At 31.0% G+C, this 27,892-nt stretch overlaps 1 protein-coding gene across 2 annotated transcripts; it reads left to right on the forward strand.

Moving 5' to 3' along the window:
• On the forward strand, positions 1-27,892 carry LOC127700279 (uncharacterized). Of its 2 annotated transcripts, XM_052203699.1 has the most exons (13): positions 1-127; positions 4,034-4,207; positions 6,241-6,339; positions 7,486-7,912; positions 8,939-9,016; positions 11,767-11,901; positions 14,029-14,147; positions 15,463-15,619; positions 18,399-18,545; positions 21,694-21,814; positions 24,619-24,731; positions 25,647-25,788; positions 26,413-27,892. In XM_052203699.1, the coding sequence occupies exons 1-12, from the start codon at positions 75-77 to the stop codon at positions 25,785-25,787; spliced, it is 1,764 nt and encodes a 587-aa protein (XP_052059659.1). In that variant the 5' UTR covers positions 1-74; the 3' UTR covers position 25,788; positions 26,413-27,892. The 2 variants fall into 2 exon arrangements, with proteins under 2 accessions (XP_052059659.1, XP_052059661.1); XM_052203701.1 differs by lacking the exon at positions 11,767-11,901.

Here is a 27,892-nt window from a genome sequence, read left to right on the forward strand (position 1 = left end):
GGTTTGCAACTAATCAACAGGTGTAAACAACATGAAGAATTTGTGATAAAACCCCAAGAAAATGCACCCAAAATATGTCTTTGTCGGCCCAGAATAGAAAAGTTGTTTGGGAGGAGCACAAAGACAGGTTGATAAATCTTTTCTGTTGATCTTTTATCTCCACGAAGCTGTTATTGAAATTATATGTAGGGACGATCCGAATAATTTTGTCCTTTTAGTTCTACTTCACGTAATTCCATACAACGTTGGAGTACACAGTTAGCTGTGTTCACTTAACGGATTAGTTAAAAATTAAGATATTCACATAGAAAATTGATTTGTCCCGAAAACATGATTTTACATGGTGTTATACTGCTTAAATTAGTGTAACAGCATGCAATTATAAGGTTTAAGACGTTTTAGTCGTTTATACTCCATAAAAGTACAAGTTATCTTCAGAAAATCGCTTTGTATTTCTTGTATGCAAATTCCTTGTTGAAAATAATATGGCGGACGTAATTATTCATATGGTAGATAACTCGACTTGAAAGCAAAGTACTGTAACTTGATAAGCTTATAGTTAATTTCTGTGTCAAATTTCTGTGTCATTTGGTCTCTTGTGGAGAGTTGTCTCATTGGCAATCATACCACATCTTCTTTTTTATATTAAATACCCGAAAGAAGTTATGATAACTGTATTTACTTTTCATCATTTCAGGTTTTTTAAAGAATCTATTCTTTCACTACTTTTAATACTTTTATTTTTTTTAAGTTGTCTACCTTTTGAATAATTATGTCCGCTATATTGTTTTCAACAAGGAATTTGCATACAAGACCTACTAATCGATTTCTTGAAGTGAAATTGCACTTTTATTGAGTAAAAACGAATAATATCTTAAAATTACATTCTTTAATATTGTTTAAAGTAGTATAACACCATGTAAAATCATGTTTTCGGGACAAATCAGTTTGTCGTTGGGATATTCATTTGTTCTTGCAATCCTCGGGCAATCGTGGTACCGCTGAATGACACCTCAAAAACTGATGTTTAAAGAAAAATAAATCTTACAAATGCAAATTGAAGGAAAATCATATCTTCTTTATACAATGTTATATAAATTTGTCATTTCAAGAATGAATTTGAAGAAATATATATGAGCAATGCGCATATGACCATCATAACAGAACCGGAAATTTGCAATTTTTAAACACACGAAGGAAAAGTCCTTTTAAACAAAAATGATATTGATAACTGCTTAAATATTCTTTTTAGCACAGTAAGTGAGAAGCTTATACCAAATCCTCACACATGTTTTGAATCTGATAAAAAAAAATAACTATGTCAAATCAAAAATATATGATGTTAAATTTTCATTATATACTGTCACAAATGATGAGGTTTTACAAGATCTAAAATGATGAGGTTTTAAACAACTATATTTATTTTTAACCACACACAAATTATCAACAGCAGTCTGGATTTAGAGAAGAACATTTTTGTCATACAGCACTCATTAAAATAATTGATAAATGGTTAGAAGAATTGGACAATGGAAATTTTACTGCTACTCTTTTTTTAGATTTTAAGAAGGCATTTGATAAGTTGTAAATCACAATATCCTTTTGCCAAAACTAAAATTATAGAAATGTGAGGACCAGTCTGTAAAATGGTATTCATCATACATTTTGTACCTCTCTCATAGAATGCAAAAAGTTAAGTTAGGAACCACTGCATTGGAATATAAAACTGTAACTTTTGGAGTTCCTCAAGGTTCTATACTTAGACCTTTATTGTTCCTTGTTTATATCAATGACTTACCATTAACTTTAGAATATACAGAATCTGATCTATATGCTGATGATACAATTTGCATTGTCATCTAAATCTATTGTACCGGTAAATTTAAATATATGTTTGAATAAAGATTCAGACTTAGAAAATGTTATTAAATGGTGTACAGAAAATGATATGATGATAAATAACAAGAAATCAAAATTTATGCTTGTTGGACCAGACAGAAAACTGGAAAGCTGCAATGAATGTTTATGTGTTTTATCACAAGATAATATCGCTTTAGCAATGTTTAGATAATGTTGAAGTCGAAAAACTTCTTGCAATCCATATTGATAAAAATCTGTCATGGTCAAATCAAATTGATAAAATATGTGAAATTATTTCAACCAGAGTATACATGTACCTGTTAAAAAGACTGAAACATTATTTACCATTATAGGGTCTTATTCTTTTTCACAATAGCTATATATTACCCATTATTGACTTCTGTTGTACAGTATGGGGTCTTACCACAAACTGTAATCTGGAAAGGATTCATAAGCTCCAAAAACGTGCTGCAAGATAGTTTTATCTGTTTCTTTTAAATTTCCATCAACTTAAATGTTTAAAGAGCTTGAATGGATGACTATATTTATGAGGATACAATATTTTCAAGCTGTTTTAATGTTTAAATGTATGAATGGTCTAGCACCTGATTATCTATCTAATAAAGTTACTGCTTGTACTGATCTTTATAATTATTCGCTCAGGTCAACAACATCAGGACTTATTCATGTCATGCATGTACCAAGACCTAATTCTGATTTTTTGTCAAGCCTGCGACTTTTGTCGCAGAAAGCTCGACATAGGGATAGTGATGCGGCGGCTACGGCGGCAGCGGCGGCGTTAGCTAACTTTTTAAAAGCTTTATATTTTAGAAGCTAGAAGACCTGGATGCTTCATACTTTGTATATAGATGCCTCATGTTACGAAGTTTCCGTCAGTCACATGTCCAATGTCCTTGACCTCATTTTCATGGTTCAGTGACTACTTGAAAAAAAAGTTCAGATTTTTTGTTACGTTTAATTCTCTCTTATTATAAGTAATAGGATAACTATATTTGGTATGTGCGTACCTTACAAGGTCCTCATCCCCTTCAGACAGTTTTCACTTGACCTCGACCTCATTTCATGGATCAGTGAACAAGGTTAAGTTTTGGTGGTCAAGTCCATATCTCAGATACTATAAGCAATAGGTCTTGTATATTCGGTGTATGGAAGGACTATAAGGTGTACATGTCCAACTGGCAGGTGTCATCTGACCTTGACCCCATTTTCATGGTTCAGTGGTTATAGTTAAGTTTTTGTGTTTTGGTCTGTTTTTCTTATACTGTATGCAATAGGTCTACTATATTTGGTGTATGGAATGATAGTAAGGTGTACATGTCTAGCTGGCAGGTTTCATCTGACCTTGACCTCATTTTCATGGTTCAGTGGTCAAAGTTAAGTTTTTGAGTTTTGGTCTTTTTTTCTAATACTATATGCAACAGGTCAACTATATTTGGTATATGGAAATATTTTATGATCTATATGTCGGTCGCACAGGTTTTATTTGACCTTGACCTCATTTTCACGGTTCATTGCTCAGTGTTAAGTTTTTGTGTTGTGGTCTGTTTTTCTTAAACTATAAGCAATAGGTCAACTATATTTGTTGTATGGAAGAATTGTTAGCTGTACATGTCTGCCTGGCATGGTTCATCTGACCTTGACCTCATTTTCATGGTTCATTGGTCAATGTTTAGTTTTTTGGTTAATGTTAAGTTTATGTGACAGTTGTAATAAAGCTTTATATTTAGGACTATCAACATAATATCAATGATTAATAAAGAAGGCGAGACATTTCAGCGTGTGCACTCTTGTTTTTAAAAACATTTAAATATTCTGGTCTTATTACCTGGAATAATTTGACAAATAATATTAAAAAAATAAATAATTTAGATACATTTAAGATCAAATGTTCAAATTATTTTTTAACTGTACAGAACGAAGATACCTGAATCTAATGTATTTTTTTTTCTTCTTGTTGAATGCATATGTGCTTATTCAATATCTTAGCTGCTTTATATAACTGTATTATGTATTTTATTTTGTTTGTACTTTTTTTTCTATTTGTATTAATAGTTTTTGAAAGCCTCAGGGAAGATTAACATGTCATTGTTAAATGGGTTACCTTCATTAAATAAATTATTATTTATCATTATCTATGTATATGTATTTTTAGTTTAAGGAGAATCCAGTCACGTGTAAGTGAAGGACATACACCTCCAAACAGATACTCACCACAAAGAGGAACACCTCCAGCAAGGTACAACAGATCTCCACAGGAAGGAGGAAGGAGATCACATTCACCGTATGGCAAATATAGAAAACCTACCTCACCTGCCTATCTAAACAGGTATTGAGAAATATTCACAGTTATAGTTTGAAGTTAACTTTAATTGATAAGAATCAGCCAGACTGAACATGTTATATTGTTTGGTTAGTTTGTTGTATACATATATTGACATACAAATGTTTATAAAAATAAAAGAAGATTTTGAATGATAAAAGTACTATATTTTATTAAGTTACCCAGTGTCAACAAAGTACAAGCTTAGTCAGGTTAATGGTAATAGCTTAGAGCCCTCTTTAGGTCATTAAACTTTACTCAGTTCTCAGAGTAAAATTTGTGCTCGAAACATCAAATCCAGTATTTTGATTGGTTGATTTTATTTTCTGAGGTGCAAAGCCTTGATAACAATACCCATAGAAAAAGGTATGAATGTGTTTAAAGCTTGAAAGTTGCTTGAAATTTGTATATATATATAGAAAATTTACAGATCTAACATTGTTGGGCTGATGTTTAGACGAGTTGTATATATATATATATTATTACTCAAAATATCAGCACAACAATGTTAAATCTGCAAATTTGTGAAAGCAAATTTTTGTTCTTCCCTCGCTGGGATTCGAACTCGTCTCATGCAATTGGGATATTGTGACAACACCGCCTGCACTGTGTCCAGCGCTCTAGACCACTTGGCCACCTAGACTGAACTAAAAATTCAGCTTTCTGTGGCCTAGTGTTACCTTTCCTCGTCAGTAGAATCTAGAGTTGTAACACAGTACATGATATATTAGGTATGAAGATGGAATTGATTGCAGATTAGCTAAATTATCTGTCGTAAAGGATCTTAAGATGCAGTCACAGAAATAATTATTTGATAAGTACATCTAAACAAGTGACAACTCTACGACAGATCCATCCATTGGATCACCAGTGAAGGTGATACACGGCTGAAAATACATATTATATTCATAATTACTCTAAATATCAGCACAACAATGTTAAATCTGCAAATTTGCAAAGGCAAATTTTTGTTCTTCCTTCACCGGGATTTGAACTCATGCAATAGGGATATCTTGACAACACCGCATGCACTGTGTCCAGTGCTCTAGACCACTCCGCCACCTAGACTGAACTAAAAATTCAGCTTTCTGTGGCCTAGTGTTACCTTTCCTCGTCAGTAGAATCTAGAGTTGTAACACAGTATATGATATATTAGGTATGAAGATGGAATTGATTGCAGATTAGCTAAATTATCTGTTGTAAAGGATCGTTAGATGCAGTCACAGAAATATTTATTTGATAAGTACGTCTAAACAAGTGACAACTTCTGTCATATATATATATAGCTGTCTTATTTCCATTTAGAATATGTTTAGGTTAAAAATTAAAGTTTGAGAATATATACCAACAAACAAGAAAAGGATATTTTTCTGAACTATAGTAAATAGTAAGTTGTACTAAGATGCTTTGATATAAAAATATGGAGATGTGGTATGATTGCCAATGAGACAACTATCTACCAAAGTTCAAATGAAGTGGATTTAAGCAACTATAGGCAACTGTACGGCCTTCAACAATAAGAAAAACCCATACCTTATAGTCGGCAATGAAAGGCCCAGACATGAAAAATATGAAACAATTCAATTAGGAAAACAAACGGCCTAATATAGTCTCCTGACTTGGGACAGGCACATATGGAATGTGGCAGTATTAAACATGTTTGATGGCACCAAACCACCCCCCTAACCTGGGGCAGTGTTGTAACAGTACAACATAAGAATATACTTTAAAAATCTATTGAAAAGGACTTAACTCATCAAATCCATGCAAAGCAGATAAGCAACTAAAAACACAGACAGGACGTGGCAGGGAATTTATACTTCCCTCACAACAAAAACGACACACGGTACAGATCTAAGAGTACTCACAGTTACTGACAGCTACATGTAGTTCAAAGCCAATAAAAACTAATAAAAAAAACAATTGTTTTTTTGTGCCAATGTATTTTTAATTCCAGTGTTTTCAAGTGTTCCTTTTTATCTCGTGTAAGAAAAATATTTATATTGATTCATAACTATACATATTTATTATGTTTTCAGAATCGAAACTCCTCATGAGCGTGATAAAGTAAGAAACAAGGGCAACTTAAGAGGAAGTAAATATGGAGTTGTCCCCCCTGTTCACAGACGTAGTCACCAGTAAGTGTTATAGAAATAAAACTGATTAAACATGGAATCATGTTAGATGGGATACCTGCTATCTAAAAATAAGGGAAATTGACTTATGTAGTGAATCAACTCATATTCAAATAATGAATTAAATACAATAATTAAGTTACAAAACCACAAAATTTAAGTCAGATATTTATATTTATTTACAGTTTCAACTCAAAAAACATAAAGTTTTCCAGTTTGCTGACAATATTTCTGATTTTTGACATCCACATGAACATTAAGCAGGGTTAAACAAGTTTTTAAAGATCTAAGCTCTCCAGTTTTTAATCTCAATCTGACAGTGAACTAACAAAAGATACATAGAAGAACATGTAATAAATAGGAAACAGTAACAGCACTATACTTATTATACTGGGATACTAGATAACCAGAACAGAAGTACAAACAAAATATTAAAAAATCTATACTGTAAAAAAGAAAGGTCTTTATCTGGTGAAATGAAACCATGCTAACCTATCAGTGACTGTACTTCATGGTATATTTAATTTTATACAAGTTCATAAACCGTGCAGGCATAGATGATCTTATGCCATTTGACATTAACATTTTATCAATCTAAATATGCATGTTATATTTGCTGCTGAACATTGAGCACTTATCAATTAACCATGACATCTGTTTTTGCTTATCAAAACAAGTACTTCTTTGCAGCCAGACACGCACGTGATGCATGATGCAATGAAAAATAAATATATTATTTTACATACGGTATATATATATATATATATAAAGTTATGATGTATAAAGAGAGTAAAAGAATATTTTTATGCCCCACTCAGGGGCATTATGTTTTTCAGTCTGTGCGTCCGTTCATTCGTCTGTCCATCCGTCTGTCCCGCTTCAGGTTAAAGTCTTTGGTCAAGGTAGTTTTTGATGAAGTTGAAGTCCAATCAACTTGAAACTTAGTACACATGTTCCCTATGATATGATCTTTCTAATTTTAATGCCAAATTAGAGTTTTGACCCACATTTCACGGTCCACTGAACATAGAAAATGATAGTGCGAGTGTGGCATCCGTGTACTATGGACACATTCTTGTTCTTATATATTTTACATATGGGTAGATTATATTTTTGTCTACCGTTACAATTTAATGCTTTATATTTCAGAACACCAGATTATGACAGTTGGGGAGAGGATACAGATGATGACTCTGGCGATGAACAGCAGTATGTCATGCCTCAGCAATACCCTTATCCTGCCTATGGATACCCAGCATATCAGCCTCCCCAAGGACATCATGCACCCCCTCAAGTAGTGTGGGGAGCTCCATTCCAAATATACTATCCCCCACCACCTCAACATGGGTACAAAAGTAAAAAGGCTCGTGACAAGAGGGCAAAGAGGGCCCAGGAAAAACAGCCAAATGTCCACCACTCACAACCTCATGGTGGGAGACAGTCAAAATTTCAGAAAAGTCCCAGAGTGAATCACTCACTCCCTGTTTACAATGGCTACGCTCAGGAAAACCATCAAAACAGACGGAGAGATGAAGTGTTTGATTCAGACAGAAATGACGTTCTGAAGAAATATAAGGTAGAGGAAACAAAAATTTTGATGCAAGAAATGTTTTGAAGAACCCCAAACATTTTAAAACAAGCAACTGAGTTTGATGTGCATAAAAAGACAGTTGTTATAGCAAGATTAATATCATCTATCATGGTTTTAGTAGACAAAGTACTAAGTGCATACTAAATGTAGGAAAAAATAAAAATTACCAGTTGCATCAGAAAAGCCAAAAAAGTTTAAAATATCCATGCAACTATTTAAATGTAATTGAAAGTAATTGAAAAGTAAATCATAATTACATGGCAAAAAGGCAATGTAATTCATTACTTTCAATTACATGTAATTGAAAATATGCTCAATTACACATTACATTGAATTACTTTCAAAATTGTAATTAATTACAGCTAATTACAATTACATTTTAATTACCCCAGGTCTGTACTCAATTGATTCAGACAGATTCTATCATTAAACCAGTATATGATACAAAAGATTTTCTTCATTAATACTTGTAAAGTATGCCCAATGAAACAAATGAATTTAGATGATATGATAGGATGTTATTTTGACCATCACATAAGGTAAACATGGCAAACAAAATCAAACCTGTATCTTTCAATGAAAATAAAAGAATTCACAGTATGTTGTGGAGATATCAAAACCAATAAATTTATAGAAACCTACAATACAAATACATTCTCTTAAAGACAATGAAAGTTTGATATCAGCCACTTGTAAATTCAGACATAACTAGGTATATTGTTTGCATGTATCATTCTCTAATTGAAAATGAATCTAATAAGTAATTACATTTTCAAGTAAAAAAGAAATCATTGTTTCTCTGGGTCCATGTACAATTGTACTCTCTTGTCTCAGACTAATAGGAGTTTTCTCTCTTTATATAGGAAAAAAGTCTTGCCATACAAAAGATAAAGAATGCTATTGTAATGATTATACAATTTAAAGAATATTTACTAAATTGGGTCTATATTGTTACAAGTATTGCATTTATGTAATAATATTGAAATTATATTTGTAATATTGTATTTGTAGTATATAGAAACACAACCGTCACCCTTCACACCAGAGAATATTGACGACATGGTGGCCAAACGATACAAAGATGAACCAGTATGTATTATCACAAAATCAATTGTTATTATATTGAATGCTTTAAAGTCAGAAATTTATGGGTGTATACTATAATTGGGAATCTGTGAAAATCATCCAAAATATAATGATTAATTAATGCAATTTAAAAACCATTGGCTGATAGGCAGGGCTTTGCCAGTATTGGCAATTGCAATTTTATATTCTGGCAACAAATTTTCATGTCTGGGGGCAAACAAAATCATCAGTATTTGAAATGTTTGCTTCTTTACATTCATGCACAGGTGACAAAACACAAATCAAATGTTTTGGAACTGACAACAAAAATTTGATGCTGGTGATTATTCTGGAGAATATTGTCATCCCTGATCATGTTGAAATAAAACATTTCCAATGTAAATAACAAACAAAACAAATTAATGCCTTGTAAGTCCTGTCACATTTTCCCTTCAAATAAGAACCCTCAATAATTTCTGAATTTACAGGACTTCATTTATAGGAACGAGTCTTTGTAAATTTATTTACTACGTTGTACTCTCTAATCAGACTTGATTACAGTGGCAATGATGGAATTTCTTTTTTGTCTTTTAAATGGAACACTCAAAATCAGTTCTTGATTTCTTGAAGAACAATAGCTTAAGTAGAGATTCCATGTATTTGGTTTTATCGACAATTTGTATATTTTCCCTTTATCTTACTGCCGTATATTTTTCAATATCATTGACAGGACCTAATACTCAAAAATATTAGGCAATGACCTCACATAACAGTGCACCAATGTCACACGATCATGTCCATCCCTATCAGTCAATGAAATGCACACAACTTCGTTAATACAACCAAACAACTATCACAACATTTTCTACACATCCAAATAGTTTTACTTTCTATTTCATTTTATTTCATACTCTCAAACAAAAAACATATTGTAAAGACAAAATTAGTTTCCTTTTAAACTTTTGCAAATTTATTCCTTCACACTTATTATGAGAAGTGTGGTATTAATTTTAATAAAAAAATGTCCCCTTCTACTAAATTATATAAAGTCTTGTATTTTTTTAAATCATAAATATTTAAAAGATTAACTCGGGAAATAAAAGAAAAAGATTAAGTTGTTTTGGAATTGTAATTTGATTTTGTGTGTCACATGTTTAGAAATAGTCACAATGTTAATTTAAAAAGCTAGCAGTGAGTGATTGATACTGTAAACAAATTTTTTTCCCATGTGAATTATTTTCGCGACTTTCAAGAGTAGCAAAATAACATGTATGTGAATCATTGCAATATGTAAACTTGGGTCTTTCCTTTTAAAGTACAGCAAGGAAATTAGAAAGTTGGAAAATAAATTGCAGCCAAGTCATCTAGAATGAACGTGAATTAATGTATACACAAAAATAAGTTGTTTACAGTAATTGCTAATTGTGAATATAGAAATAAGGAGATGTGTAATTGCCAATGAGACAAATATACATTTTGACCAAAGGACAAAAATATACTCCAAAAGAATTGACCTCTATTTTCTTCAAGAAATCAAGGTCTGATGTCCTAAAGCATGATACAAAATTCTGCATGGCTTAAATATGTTCATTTGTTTTAACTTCTTAATTTCTCTAATCTATGTAAAGATACTTGGTTTCTCCTTATTAATAATATAACCATAATTTCTTTTTAGAAAGCATTTTACAAACATCAATCTGAAATATTTATATTAATAATTCTTTGGTAATGGTTAACTTCTTCAACATAAGTTTGCTGTATTTCTGATATTAAAATAGAAATTCTATTAGTATATTTGCAATACTTTGTTATTTATAGTGTTAAATTCTTGGTCATTAATAAATATTTGCATTAACATCTTAATTGTGTAGGTTTGGTTAAATACCTAGAACAAATGGATTTTTAAATGACTAAAAGTTGTAAAGAATTAGAAATTTGCTTATTTTAATAGAAATGTTAGAGCTAATTGCTATATTAAGATTTAACTCCAGTTTAAATTTGGTTGTTAGAAATTGTGATAAAAGAAGCAAATAGGCTACAAAAATGATGCTTAGTTCAGTTGTCCCATTAGAAACAATGTTGTTCAGATATGGCAACACTCACTGCAGTAAACGATGGACCATGAATTAATAATTCAAACGTCTGTACCTTATTTTGGATCTTAATGAATTTGTATATGAGGATATACAGAAGATTCTGGTCATTGCATGATAATGATATAAAATGTGTTTTTCAGTTTGAAATTAATTCTTATTGCTTTAGGAAAAATAAGTCCATTAAATTTCTGCAAATTCTTTATGAAAATAATGCCCAAGATTGCAAGTAGTTGAAAAATAATTTCATGATGACATGCACAGAACTTTGAAAATGTAAACATGAACTATTACTGTGGATTCATTATTATTCGTTGGATACCAATTTTCGTGGATTTCGTGGGTAAAGGTGAACCACGAAATTAAATGTTCAACGAATGACAAATTTCCTATAGGCTTGTATGCAAACTTCGGCAAAACCACGAAAATAAATATCCACGAATATGTAAGTTTTCCTTAATCCACGAAAATTGGTACCCACGAAAATAAGTGAATCCACAGTAGTCTAAGAATTGTTTTTGATAGACAGTTATGCTAATTTTTATCTTGACCTTGTAACATTGTTGTTGAGATTAATTGCTGTCTATTATTTTGCTAATTGTTGTACTTCTCATCTGTAATTGTGACATTAACTGCTGTCCTTACATTTGCTAACTGTTGTCTTGCTGTTGTTTTTGACAGGAATTGCTTTCCTTATTTTACTACAATGATCACCCTCTCTTTGCCGAGGGTTTTGTTAATTGGTTTGTTAACGACTGTTTGGAAGAGATAATTCCAGATCTGCTAATAGAGACACTTAATGATCTAAATAAACTGGTTTGTAGCTAACATATCCCTCTTACTAACCACTCTGTGTGTGGATGGTACTATAACTTCACTAACATATACACACCTGTCTGCTTTCTATTTTCTTTTAGAACTAATATTGGTATAATATACACATTTTTAATGATACTGTTGATAGGGTTTGACTATAATTTATATATGCGTGTTTTGAAATTACATTATATACATATTCTAAGTGAAATTATTCTATACACAATAATCTGTGTTAAACATGTCAAATTCGCATAATTTACATGTATTGCCAGAAATGATTTATTTTCAATTAAGACCATTAAGTGAAAATGCAATATAATTGTAAAACAAAAACTAAATTGAAAAGATACAAAGACAATGTCACTATCTACTAGAAATGAAGGTTGGCATATATCTTCATTTGTTAGTTTATACTTATGCTATAAGTCAAGCTTTAGAAAAACTCTGTAAGAATGGTTTAAAATTCTACACCAAGGCAATAGGCAATTCATAGCAATAGAGTGATACCAAACCACAAAAATAGATTAGAAGTAAACAGGCATTGATCACCTAGGTATTGGCTTTCAACAAGCACATTTAAAAATATAGAGGGATGTATATTTATTTACAAATAAATATTTGTTTTGATTACTCAGTTAGATAGATGATGATGATGGATGGCTGCTTAACGTCCAGCGGCAAATTATATGCATATTCAGGACGAGAACATGTTAATGTAATATGAATATGAACCCTGCTTTGTAATAGAGCGACACCATGAGCCAGATTTTTAACTTGCTAGTTCACAAGGTTACAGTCCGCAGGAAGACATATCACCATACCCGGACACATTATTCTGACTCCGAACCGACCAGTCTTTGCTCTTACTCCTTAATGCCGCTTGCTTGGCGGAGAAGCAGCAAATAGCAATTTTAAATGTCTTTGGGTTGACCTGGCTTGGGTTTGAAACCCACAACCTCCCGAACTCGAGGCGAACACGCTACCACGAGACCACTGAGGCGGTTCAGTTAAATATAATTTGTCAATATTTCATAAGACATGTAAAAGGTCATATTTAAAATTCAATGACATATATTTTATTTAACCAAGTCTGGTTTTCACAAGTAGATTTTTAGATATAGCTAGCTGCCACATATAAGTTTGAACTTTTTGTTTTTGTGCTCACCGTTTTACTTTTAAATTGTATTGCTAGAAAATTAGTTGGTAGCATTCCACAGAGTTGGTTTATTGGTTGACACCGTAGATTATATTATTGAAAATTTGAACAAATTAGCTGTAGGTAGAAGATAAAGTAAATAAAACAGTCTTTCAGAAAACTGCTCAATCAACATGCAAACAAAAACTTTCATACACAGTTATTGCTTTGATATATTTTAATGCTCAATTATACATACCAAAGAAAACATTTCAAATATTATTATTTTGTAATTTTTGACAATTCTATTGAAAGTAAGTTTTACTTATTGCAAATAGCACACAAAACTATTGGTGAAAAATTTAAATACATGACATTAAACATTTGCAACTGTGGCTTTGATTAGTTATAAAGGTTTTTAAAAAAGAAAACAACAGCTATTGGTAACTTCATATTATCACAAGAATTTTCACTATATACATGATATATGTGTATTTTTTATCATTATATGTAACATGCCCTTTATGGGGTGATTATTGATTTAAAAAAGTGTCCGTATTCCTTTTTAAGATTTAAGTGTCAAAAGGCGGAAATATATTGTATTGTACAAGATATGGTTGTGGAATGTTTTACTCTATCGATTTGTAGACAACATGTAGACAAACTTAAAACATTTTGTTTCCAATGGTCTTCAAAATGATTGTGTTCCTTCTGTAAGATGTCATTAAGCATGTAATGACTCTTTTCAAGACATCACAATAGCAAAAATTGGAGAAAAACAAAAAAAAATTATCTTCATAATTGAATTTTGACCAATAATGAATTGAGCACATTGTGTTTGAATCAGTTGCAAATAAAGAACATACATAATATTTTGTATTGGTATAAAAGCTAGTGGTAGGCACTTTTGCAAGTCAGTATTGTGGAGCAGTTTTAAATTGCACATATTTTCAAGAAGATGCATAATACAGAATAAATTATAATTTCAGCCGAGAAATCATCCATATTACGACAAAGCACAGATCATATGTAATCAGATACTAGAAGAGGTCTTACCAGACGTGACAAATGAAGCTGTTAGATTAGCCATGAGTGAATTGGTTGGAGAGTACGTTATTGTTCTTACATGTTAGGTTCTCTCCAAATTAATAATGAATAAAATAGTATGCTTAATATATGTTTGAAAGTGGAGGGAGGGGAGGGGGTCTGTAAAAATTACCATGAAGGTAGCAAGTAGATAGTTTGATATCATTCTTACATTATAGAGATCTGTCCAACTAGCCCGTAATTAAATTATTAGGGCCCTGCCGAATGGCGGACGCCCGACAGTGATCAGTCTGTCCGTCCGTAACAAATTGTGTCCGCTCTATATCTAGAGAACCGTTATGATTTCAAAGTTTATACTTGACATGTATATTAACCAACACCAGAGGGTGTGTCATAATGTATGTACAACTTCCTAGGTCAAAGGTCAAGGTCAAAAACTTTGGTTTTAGTTGACAACCCCATGTCCTATGGTAAAGATCGTGTCCGCTCTATATCTTGAGAACTGTTATGATTTAAAAGTTTATACTTGACATGTATATAAACCAACACCAGAGGGTGTGTCATAATTTATGTACAACTTCCTAGGTCAAAGGTCAAGGTCAAAAACTTTGGTTTCAGTTGACAACCCCATGTCCAATGATAAAGATACAAACTTTTTACCACACATTATTCACAGCGGGGCCCACAGAGATGGCTCCAATCTCAATGATATCTAGTTATAGATGTTTTGGTGTGTGTCTGTTAAAATAGTTGTGAGTAAACTGTATTCAGCCTATTGTAATAGATCTTTTTCCAAGGTTTTCATCTTTTTTGTGTGTAATTGTTTCAAATACCATTATTTCCATCATCAAGCTTAGATCTGGACATACTTCCCACAACTGATGCTCATATATCAAGTCATATTTTTAAACTGAGAGTCTTTGTGCTACAGGTACTTTTTTATATACATGTGATACATACCATTATAAATTACTTGAAGCTGAAAATGAATAGATCTGGATCATATTCTACACAGTTTTAAACAATTGACCCATTGATATATTACAACCTGAAGGTAACAACAGACAGATGTTTTTCATCTTATTAAATTTAAATTGAATGTTTTCAAAAGTGCTAGCTTGAGTTTTGAATAGATCATATATTGTGCAATTGGTTTTTCCTATCTAACACAATGCATTTGTCCTGATTCTGCTCCAAAGTAGAATTTTAGATATTTTAAAAGACATACATGTAAACACAAAGCGAGTCTGGTTTGGACTGTTTTATTTGTTTTAAATCATATTACCATTTAATTTTGCATGCTGTGTTATTTTGCCATTTGTGGAACAAAATTTTATTAATGTTTTAGATTCAAATATTTTTCCTTTCTCTTTCAGCTATATGGGGTTTTCCCAGCAGAGACCAACTGAAGATAGAATAAATGAATTAGTAGCCGGTGCTGCCCCAGTCGGACAGGAGGATGTCTCGGACACAGTTAATTCAGTATTAGAGGATTTAATCCAGGATCATATCGAAGAAATTCAACAAGAATTGGTATATAAAACCTTATAAACATTGAAATTAATTAAACCTTTAATCAGTTTTGCTGATAGGAACAGGGTTATTAAGATTTACATTATTTGCCAAATGAATGTCAATGAAACAGCTGTCGAACAATTGGTGACAAGCAATTGGTATATTCAAAGGTCTTCAAATTTTCTAATAATATTGAGAAGGTGTCCATATCTTTTGGGTAATGTATGTATATGAGGGGTGTTGGAAAATACAAGAAGTACTAACATTGAACTAAGGTAACGTTGTAGCCATAACACTGTAGGGTATGACATTAATGTATAGGTTTCATAACTACTCAGACGATTAAACATATTTTGTAATCATAACATATTCCACAACAAGGGGTGTTGAAATTCAATTGAAATGAAATTTTGATGCTTTTTATGAATTAAAGAAGATAAGAAGTATACATCAATTAAAAGCAACCGATTTCAAAAACAGTAAAACAGCTTGAAATTAACTATTTGTCAAAAGATCAAACAATGAATTTTTAGTAACTTTTTAAAAAGCATTAGGAAATGCCAATTGTGAAATGACAATAGCAGTCCTGTTGATTTTTTATGATGACAAAACTCCTCTTTACTTACAAAAGTAGATGAGAACTTTTAATCTACCATGTATCAAAGAGACTATTAAGAAATTAGGATAAACTAGAAGGGAAGGCTTAAAATATGCTTCACGTTACAATTAGAGAGGATAAACATACACATAAGCCCTACACACACCAGACAAAAACAAAAGGAAAGGTTATTAAAGGCACAGTGAGGTCTTCAAAAGTTAGACGATATAGCAATTTCAATAAACAAATGGTCAAAAGAGAGAAAATGAAGTAGTACCCATGAGTAAAATTATCTCAAGAATAAAAATTAAAATATTGCATATGCATTAAATTATTTTATATGTTTCTGATGTGTATTGCAGAAGGTGTATCAATGAATGATTTTTGTTCCAGCCATGCTGGATATATGTGATCACTAAGGATTTTAAGATATCGCAGAATTCTGAGTTTTAAACACATCATGAATTTAATGATGTGTTTTCTGACTTGCAGAAAGTTTATACACCATTTTAATCATCTACTGCCAACTTTTGACATGTTATTTGCAGTCTTCGCGCTCAACCACAGGCCCACCATCCCAGGCTTGTAAAAATGCTGTCGGGCCTGTAAAAATCATATCTACAGGCCAATAGAATCTAACTAAAATTTTCGTAAAATTCAGCTTAGGGCCTTTAGATTCAAAAGTTTATCATGAAGACTGGTTATTTGGCCTTAAATTAACAAAAGAGAGGTTGACCAGCTACTAAATTTTAGATGAACTCTTGCATATAGTTCCTTTGAAAATCAAAATTTATAATATATTAATATTTATGAATTAAAGTTAATAGGTAATACATCAAATTTAAGCAGTTGAAATGAATAATGAAAGTATTTTATCAGTATCTTATGCTTCAATTACTGTAAATTCAGAAATATTGCATGCATTGATTATTGCGATTTTTTAAGAATGGACACAAATGCGAGATTAATTATTGCGATTTCAGGAAAAGCTGCATACAGATATATACATCAGAAATCAGAATGCGAGTTCTTATTATTTCGGTTATTCACATTAATAAAAACCTCGCAACAATTTCTGAATTGACAGAAAAAGTAATTGAATAAAATTTGGTACAAGTGAATTCATATCAAAGTTGATTCTCACACTTTTCAAATGCTTATTATTCCAGTTCTTACCTGAGGCAAGTAAGAGCACTAACACAATAACAGTATGATTGACAACTGTCCTGATTTACAAACAAGTACACTTGTTTGGATTTATTGGAATCACACACACTCTAATGAAATTTTACTTGACCACTGTTTATCTCTTGTGTTACATAAATGAAGAGAGCTAACTTAATACACAGTTCTTGACCTCGATCGTATACCTTATTACTTTTGATCCACACTACATAAAATCATTTTGTTAATATGTGTGAAATATGAATGATCAAGTTTTTTTTCAAAGAAAAGACGAAAAAAAAATGTATAAAAAAATGCAAGCAGATTTTATAAATCAGTGTCATAATCATCTGATATAAGTCAATAATTAAGGTTAATTTAATTTACAGTTATCAGTAATTTGCTTGAAACATTAAACAAAATTGTAATACCCTTACCTGAGCATGTTCCCAATAAAATGTATTGGTTTATTCCCCATTTTATTGCTATTTAACAGTATAGGGTATTTGAACATGTATATTTTAATACAGGAAATGTAATTTTTCTACATGAAGAATGAACACCAATTTAATTTAAAATTAGTTATTTATTTGTTGTAATTGTTGAAAAAATGCATTTTTGATTCCTTTTTTCTAAAAATTATTGAGTCAAAATTAAAAAAAAAAAATATAGTACACCTTAGAAGATTTCGCTTTCCATTCTTGTCAAAATAATTAAAATTAAATAATGTTTATAAAAAAAGAAGATTTAAAAATCAGTGTACTTTCTAAAATTGATATATCAAGAGAATTTGCTTTTTAAATATTGAGAAATTCTCAATCTTTAAGCAAGAGAATGGATATTTTAAAGTAAGATTACGAAAATGAAAATAACCGGAAAATGAGATCTGAAAAATGTCTGACTAGCTACAAAATTGGCTGGTGCTTGCTTTAAAAAAGTGTTTGCTATTTAGGTAAAAATTGTTTTGAAGCAATTGAAACTATTTGATGCAATAATGAAAACAATATAGATATGAATTGATAACTTGTATTTCAGATAAATGATGTTATAACAGATGCTGTAATAGAACAGATTATAGAGGAGGATATTATTGTACAAGAGGTGGACGAGGAAGCTCCTGAGATCGCCGAGGAAGTCCTTAGTCAGTATGACTCTAAAATAGAAAGGAGAGAATTGAGAGAGGTAGTAATATTTCTATTTTGATTTATTTCTATTTTGTTTGTGGTCAGATCTAATTTTTCCCAAATAGTCATTTCAAGACCTTATTGATTTAACAAGAATACAAGTAATGATAAGTGAAAAATTTCTTCATGTGTAAATTACACACACATTTACACTCTTTCATATGACAAAGATAAAATAATCCTAAAGTAAAACAAATGAAAATAAAAAGATAATTGTCAACTTCCGGTTTGGAAAATGTCACTTCCGGCCTCATATGATAGCTTTATTTACACTGATTCCAAAAATATATGGTTTATATATACTTTTGCCTGTAAAAAGGGAGATAATTGGCTACTTCCGGTTTAGAAAATGTCACTTCCGGTCTCATATGATAGATTGATTTACACTGATTCCAAAAATATATGGTTTATATATACTTTTGCCTGTAAAAAGGGAGATAATTGACTACTTCCGGTTTAGAAAATGTCACTTTCGGTCTCATATGATAGCTTTATTTACACTGATTCCAAAAATATATGGTTTATATATACTTATGCCTGTAATAAGGGAGATAATATGCTACTTCCGGTTTATAAAATATCATTTCCGGTCTCAAATGATAGATTAATGTATGACAATTCAAAAAATATATGGTTTCTAGGTACTTTTCCATGAAATAAGTGCAAAAAATACTACTTCCGGTTCACTCAAGGTCACTCTCGGTTTACTTTTTTCAAGGTCAAATGTCAACCATCAGTTGGCAAAAGACCCTATGGCTTTATCATGTACCAAGTTGGAGTAATAATCAATTTACCTTAAATTGAATCATTTCAGGGACAATAACTCCTATAAGATATCATTGGATTGTTTCAGACCAAATGTATCATATCTTAATCACAATTAAGCAAACATTTTGCACTAGTTCTTTAATTTGTAATTTTAAAAGTGACAGAGGAGATCAAATAACAAGGAAAAGTCAAAATTTAGAATATGACCTTGACCTTTGACCTTGGCCTCAATTTCATTTAAATGAACCAAGGAACTCAAATCAATATACCTTAGGTCTCTATCACTTACCATTCATGCTATACATTTATATATCCCTTATGTCAAATACAGAAGGGGAAATAACTTTCATATGGAGTTTACGTATCGCTTCGGTCAAAATTGGACAAAACATCCTGAGGATATAACGAGCAATTTGGTAAAATAAATTTGTCGCTTTCTTTTACGGTTACGGAGGAGATGCACGGACAAGGAAAACAGTGTTCGGGGAGATAACTCCTACAAAGAAAAGTATTCGGTTAAGCAGGGTCAATTTCAAAGGCGCATAAACTGTTCGATATCATATACGAAACATCTAAGCGACATCTTGCAAAACAAAAATTTATCGCAAGAACAAAAGTTGGCGGAAGAAAAAAAAAAAAAAAATAATCAGAAGAAAACCAATAGGTCTTTCCACAGAAAAGTGGAAAGACCTAAAAATGGGGGACATGGTGAAGAATTAAAATGCAACAATTAAATAATATTTTATTGATAGCTCCTATGATCCTTTCAATGTTCGAATTCATGTAAAAAGTTTGTTGATTTTTCAAAACCTACATTCACCAAGTCTGTTTCACAGTAAATAAGATGTTCCATTTTCATCTTCAGGTTGCATGTATTGGTTATTCCCAAAGAGGTTCTAATTTTACCTTTAGGTTGCATGTACTGGGTATTCCCCATGATGAAAAGAATATTAAGTCAAGAATTACAATATAATTATAACGTTTTTTGCAAGGATTTACACATTATTGTTTTTGAAATCTTAACAATAATGTATCACAATTTAATCATTTTAAAAAATATATGAAATAGAGTTATTTCCCTTTGACAGTGAACATTTCATTTACGGTAAATGTGAAAAAAATACTGCTTCTTTTTGTTTTACAAGGGTGAGTGGTGGATTGTTGTGTTCTCAAATCATTTTCTACCCTTATTAAATAAAATGTGTTAAAACATAAACTTCAGATAGGACTTATGTTATCTTTGGATAATCATTAGACTATATGAATATTGATGTGTAATTAGTTTACATTGTATTATATCAAATGTTTGGCATGTAAATTAGTTTTTATACCGCCGCTTTAAAAAAGTGGTGTATACTGTTTTACCTCTGTCTGTCTGTCCGTCCGTCCATCCATCAGTCGGTCTGTCCGTCCGTCCCATGAATATTTTTCGTCGCATTTTTCTTAGGAACTATATCATAAGGATTTCTGAAATTTGGTTTCAGGGTTTATATAAGTCAGCTTTACCGTGTGATGCGTTTTCAGATTCATCACTCAACAACTTCCTGTTTACCGAACACTTACATCATTTTACACATGACATCCAAGTAGTTGAAATTTTTTGTCACATTTATCTCAGGAACTACATTACAAGGATTTCTGAAATTTGGTTTCAGGGTTTATATGAGTCAGCTATACCGTGTGATGCATTTTCAGATTTGTCACTCAACAACTTCTTGTTTACCAAATATTTGGGCAGGGGTATTATCAGTGAGCAGTAGCTCGCAATTTCACTTGTTATACATGAATAATTGTTTATGCTTGATATATATTATCATTTGTTTCAGACATATAACATTTTATTTTTATAGCATTCAACTGTTTTATGTATATTCCCATTATTGACATGTTAACTCTAAATATCAAATTTGAATTTGCAAAAAATTCAAAGATTTTTCTCTGTATTTCTTATGTCATGTGGAAAACAAAATTTACTTGGAACTCTGTTACAACATACCTACATTCATTTTACCCTGCAATGTTTAAACGTATTTAAAACTTAATGGCAAAGATGAAAGTTAAAAAAAATTACAAGATTTAAAATAAAACTTCAGGATGTCTCATATAATGGCTATATACAGGGCATGTCCTTATAAACCCATTATCAATTTCGAAGACAAAAGCTATGGTAGCTAGCAATAATTTAGGAATATATGAAATTGGTTCAACCATATAAATCAGATAAGGTATAGAGAAAACATCATTGAAACACATCTTTCTGTATTAAAAGTTATGGATTTTATGTGTAGCTTGTATAAATTGAATGTTTAAATATATTCTAGTTAGCAGTAATACACTATAAGCTAATTGACTGAATTTCTATGATGGTATTGTTACAGGTAGCTAAGCAGGCAGGAGATAAACTTCAGGAATCTATTCTATTGGACTATATATTGTCCATGGTAGCTAGTCAGGGACGTGTATGGTCACAAAGTGATCATGCTAATAAATATTTAGATGGTAAGATATCACTTCATTATCATCTGTCATTGTACCTATATCACCTTGCTCAGTTGCCCTATAGTTCTCTTATCACAGTTTTGAAATATGAGCAGAACTTGTCAGCAACTTCACAATTGTGATGAGAAGTTATCAGTGATGTCACAATGTGTCAGAGAATTTACCAGGCTTAATATTGATGTCAAGTGTGAAACTGTCTGAAGGAGCTGGAAAAAGTCCAGAAACTGATAGATAAACAGATTATCATGTTTAATGCTTAAAGATATTCTAAAATCACCCACTCAGCAAAATGTGAAGCTTTTTGCCTGTTTGCTATGCTTACTTATAAAAAAGGTTCACATTGTGGCTTGCAGCTGATATTTAAGAGATAACTGTATTGTATTTGAAGCTTTAATTTTGTGGGCGACACATAGCGGAGACATGTAAACGGATATTTGCGACATTCAGATGGACGTCCATAAAGCTTCAAATTCAATACAGTTATCTATATTCTAAATAAACAAATCATTCAATTTAGTCATTATTCCCTGTAAAATTTTCATTGAAATAAATTACCAGAAATGATGTTATCTTCTTTGGCACCTAAACTAGGTGATGTCATAGGTATGCTGCCGGTGTCGAATGTAAACACTGGGTATTTTCTGACTTCTTGTCTGCCTCAGAACAAATTAAATTATATAAAAAGAAGATTTCTAGGTGCAAAAAGTTTTTTTTGCTTATTATTGGAGAAATAACATGTCAATACATTCCAGAATTCAAAAGGTCTGCTTCCGTTAGTTACAGACAGGTAGATAGAGAATTGTAGGTTGATTGTCATCCAATCAGAACCATTGATACAAAATAATTGTTTTAGAATTTATGATGTAAATGTGCAGAAAACCTGATAATCTATACATAGTCTGCATATTATCACAGTAGTTTGATGTGTGTTCATGATTGATAGAAACATAATCTTTTGTATATTTAAACATTCTGTTTGCTTTAATAATTTTGTTGAATAAACAAGTGCCAAAATAAAATAAAATTCTGTAATATAATCTTTAATGTATCTAGGTTGGGACAAGTATGGTGAAACAGAAATCATGCTTATTTGAAATTCTTAAAAGTTTTTATTCAGTTAACAATAAAAATTTCAATTGTGAGAAAAAAATTCATTGATTCTGAATATAATCCAGCTTGTTAATTATAGGGTGCTATAAACAGTTTTGTATAAAAAACTAGGGGTTATTCCCCGACTAAAAATAACCATGGAGGGAAATCCCTTTTTATTCATATAATTGGTGGAAAAGTATCATGTATTTTGTATTTGATTGTATAAATTAGTTAATTAGCTTTCAATTTAAACAGGTTAAATGATTAAAATAATTTTAAAAATTAGATTAAATATACATGTTTTGAGGGGAGACAACACTGTAAACATCCTGTTGTTTTGGCAGTGAAAATTGAAAACTTATTTGCAGCCACTGTAGCTCTTTTGGAAGCAGGAAACCGTACCCTGAAACATGATTTTTATTAAAGGCCAGGTAAAAACCTATGAATTTCATACAGTTTTGATTATGGGAGATGTGCCTGTATCATGTTTACATGGGTATGCACATGAGCTGATTTCAGGTTTTTTATGTTCAGATTAGGCAACTTTTTCCCCATTTTCTCTGGATAGAACTTTTTTACTATACTAAAAGTACACTATATTTTTATTTCAATATAAACTAGAGACAATTCTGATTCCATTGATATCTAGTTTTATACAAGTATCTTTATTAACCATTCCACCACTAAGGGTCACTTAGACATGGTCCCTTAAAATATGACGTCATAGAAAAAAACTGTTGATTGCACCCATAACCCTTAGATACTACAACTAGGGAGTTTTTTTGTTGGTTTAATTGATGTAGTTGATTATTGTATCCATTGATTATAGTTTAAGCTTGGACAGTGTGTAAAGTACACCTAAAGGCTTATTTGAGTTGACACTTGGAAAATTGTTGGCTCATCTTTTATTGAACTTTAAGTTACATCTATGCAAAGAGAGTTTTTTGTATGCCCCTGCAACTGAAAGTTGGGGGCATATTGTTTTACCCCTGTCCGTCCGTCCTTCCATCTGTCCTTCTGTCCTTCTGTCCATCCGTCCCATTATGGGCATATAGCTATTCCAGATTACTCCTCCTACAGTTTGAATGCTAGGAAGTTTTCACTTTGCTGGCTGTTTGTACATATATTGAAGGTGTGCATGTGGTCAGGGTTTTGATTTTTATTAATATTTGCTCTTTTGGGAGATAGTTGAACTTTGTCATTTTTGGAGTATATACTTGCATAAGAGGTGCATAGCGTTTACGAATAACTCCTCCTACCAGTGAACCATAGACCTATGTGCTCCCATGCTCAACTTTGTGTATTTTAAAATAGCACTTTGCATCTGTAGGGGCATCATTTATGTCTCCCAGACACAATAATATCTTAAAGACAGTCCTAAATTGACTTTGTTATAATACAGTTACTTCAGAGTGGAGTGCGGGGGCATCACTTTGTCTAGTTTAAATTAAATTTACCTGAAGTAAAGAGAAAGCTTGTAGATAAATATTTAAAAAAAAATGAATATTAGAATATTAAATTGACCCTTACAGATTAATTCACTGTGAATTAGAAAAACACTTTTTAAAGGATTGAACATAAGCATAAATTTACTTTTTCAGATTTCTTTTCTTCTCTATGATTGACCATTTTGTATCGGAAATGAGGAAAATCTTATAATTCTTAAAGCCAAAGAAGTATATGAACTTATATTTGCTTCATTTATTTTGCAGATTTATTGTTAGACTTGTTAATAGAACAATTTTACACTGTACAAGATCACAGAGAAAAAACAACATCTAACAACCCACTCAGGAAACTACATGAAAAAGTCACTACTGATGTAGTAAGTATAATACATATACACTATAAACCAACTAATTTTTCGAGAGCCATTCATATATGTGTAATTTTGAAGTTAAAAAATACATGAATGTGAATTGTCACAAATATGTCAATCTTGGATCTTCTTTTTCTATAAAATACTTAGATAGTGAACAGAGATTGCGAAAATAAATTGCTGCACTAGAAATGGCTAGGTGAAAATAAGTTGGTTTTCATAGAGGTCAAGGATGAATATTATCAAAGATTATTAAAGTCAATGCTAGGGCAGACTTGACCAGGCTGTAAAAATAGAGCTCTTTAAGTTTAAATAGTGAAGATCTACCAAAAGCATTCAAAACTAGAACAGCCATAATAGGTCTACTAGTTATTTCTTAGTATTTCATGATTTTGTTTTTCATGAACATTCACCCCATATTTCTTGTTTCTTTACTTCTATTAGGTCATAGTTGTAATTAGATTTTCCAGTTGAGTTGATTTTCCTGTAAGACGACACATTATAGCAAAGTTGTCTTAAAATATCTTGAATAATAAGTGATTCAGGGTAATCATCAGTGAGACAATAGCTTAACAATGCTTGAAAGACATGTCTAACTCCCTGCAAATCTAGACAAGTTGTGAACAATTCAATGGAGACTACCAAGATTTTAGATCAACACTTTATTCCTAAACAGAATAAAAAATGTTAAGAACTGATAACAAATATTTGTAAGTACTCCCTGTATTTCTTCCAACAAGCAAGAAAAGATAGGTACTGAGAAAAGGAACGAAAATCAATCTGGAAAAACCTGTTTTAAATCTGATGAAAATTATTTTACAATTTTATATTGCACTGTTATTTAACTACAGAAATCATAAACTATTTTAGATATAGATATATTTATATACTTTAAAGGTATGAACAATTTATATTTTCCAGGCAGTAGATCTGTTACTACAACAGTTAACTTCTTCACTGGATGAAGACTTAGCTGATGTTGATGAGTATGAGAGAGGAGTAGACAATGTGAAAAATACAATAAAAACTCCTATTATACCCAGGACTATACAGAAATATTGAGGTAAGTCATGTAAAAAATACAATAAAAACTCCCATTATACCCAGAACTACAAGAACTTTACAAAAATAAAATAGGTTGGTCATGTGAAATGTATCAAAGTTTAAAAAGAATTAAGAAGAAGACAGCATATTCAAGTAGGGGTCTTACACTGTGCAACAGGCTTCGATGAGTCTTTGGAAATTTTGAACCTAGTTTTAGACTCTTTGCGTTTGTCAAATAAAATTCAGACTCCATCATCTAGTCTTAGAAAGTCATCTATATTTGTAGCCTTTTATAATGTGTTTTCTAAAACTTTTTGTCTCCAAAGATCTGGATCATGGTGTCCGCCATTGTTTACTTTATAGTAATCTAAAACCCAAACAAGAATAAAATAAATTACTATAAAAAAATGAAAACTAGGATTCAATAAAATTTAATATTTGACTCCATCAAATTCTTGTAAAAAAGTAACTACGAGTTTGCTATTCGAGGTTACTCAGTCACCAACGAAAGTTGACATTACACTGAGATTGCAATTGCACAGTGCTTATCACCTGATAGCAGAAGTGACTTGATAGAATTACAAAATAATGTTTATTATTTTATATACAGTTTCTTGTTTAATAATTGTTTTTTTCTTTGTAGATGATGATAATAAATAGTTATAAAGTCAAGTCAAGGTGCTACGTTTTAGTACACATAAGTCACAAATCATTTAATGTTGCACATTGTAATCAACCATATAGAAGATGTACTCAGACTTAAGAGTAGATGGGTTCATGACACCAAGATATTATGCATAGTGAATCTCAGATTTGTAAACTCCTGTTTGATTTTGGCAGACCATCATTGGAAGGGAGACAGATCAAAAATATATTATGAAATAACCAGGAAAAAAGATTTTACATCAATTATTGTTATTACATGTACAAAAAAACTTTCTCATTTGTATGTGATTTTTTTAGAACTAAATTGAAATCTTTGCTATTGCTCAAAGAAACACCTTTCTTTTTTTAGACCTTTGTATATGTGTAAAATTAACCTTTTTAAAAGAAAAAAAACTATTTTGAAGGACCTTTTCATCATGCAAAAGGACTAGTCACTCAGGAAGGTTCTACTGTACCTTATTTTTTTTTTATTGCTACATATATACTCACAAAGATGTAGTAAATTGTTAAGATCTCTTGGTTTGTAAAAATTGACTATACTTATAAAATTGAAATTTTAGTAGAAAATTATTAAGAGTTATCTCCCCTAGACTGTTTGCCTCAGAAATTAATTTTTGTATTGTAAATTGTTCTTTGAAGATTCACATAAGTTTGATATTGTAAAAACAATTTTATAACTTGTCATGACTTAAATGTCAGATATTAGAAGTGGCTAAAAGTTTAGGTAATAAGAATAATATAACTTTTCTTGGTAAATTTGAAGCCTGTATGCAAATATTGCAGAAAATTTATTTTTTAAGATCTGTGAAACATACACTACTGTAGAATTTTAAAATCTGTTGAGAATAATCACTGAATTTTACCAATAAATTTAAAATACTTAAATAGATATTATGATATTGTATAAAATGTGAGCTTATAAGAAATGGTAACATAGCCAAAAGAGATTTAAAACTCAATCTGAAGGTTATTTATGTGAAGTGCCCTTTAAAAACAACATGAATATGACAAGCTCTTTGCATATGAAAACTTATTATCTAATTTTACTTCTATGAGGTGTAATTATATTACATAAGTTTTTTGCAGAATATAATGAGAATTAATTACTAAGTAATGCATATTGTAGTGCTTATGACCATTTTCCTTTTGTTCAGATGTAATATAATTATGTCTTTTGGTTTGTATATTATTATTCAAAGTTTATTATTTGAACACTGACACAATTGTCTCATTGATATTGGAATATGATACTTGTATATGGAGAATGTATAAAATTCAACAGTGTTCTAAATTCACAGCATTTGTTTTTATTTCATATATGTTTTACATATGATATTGTTTTTTGTTATTGAAAGTATATTGTGACAAATTGAACCGTCCAGATTTATTTAAGCTTTATTTTTCAAATGATATATATATATATATAGTATTTAATTTATTACAGAGTTTATTTATTT

This window comes from Mytilus californianus, unplaced genomic scaffold (genome assembly GCF_021869535.1).
Source record: "Mytilus californianus isolate M0D057914Y unplaced genomic scaffold, xbMytCali1.0.p SCAF_5, whole genome shotgun sequence".
Lineage (NCBI taxonomy): Eukaryota > Metazoa > Mollusca > Bivalvia > Mytilida > Mytilidae > Mytilus > Mytilus californianus.

What these genes read in the sequence shown, in the direction of transcription:
- LOC127700279 (XM_052203699.1), top strand. Translation starts at nt 75, where the DNA reads ATGTCTTTGTCGGCCCAGAATAGAAAAGTTGTTTGGGAGGAGCACAAA. An exon ending in ACGTTCTGAAGAAATATAAG is followed by an intron (nt 7,913 to 8,938) that starts GTAGAGGAAACA and finishes TTGTATTTGTAG; the next exon opens with TATATAGAAACACAACCGTC. An exon ending in AACGATACAAAGATGAACCA is followed by an intron (nt 9,017 to 11,766) that starts GTATGTATTATC and finishes TGTTTTTGACAG; the next exon opens with GAATTGCTTTCCTTATTTTA.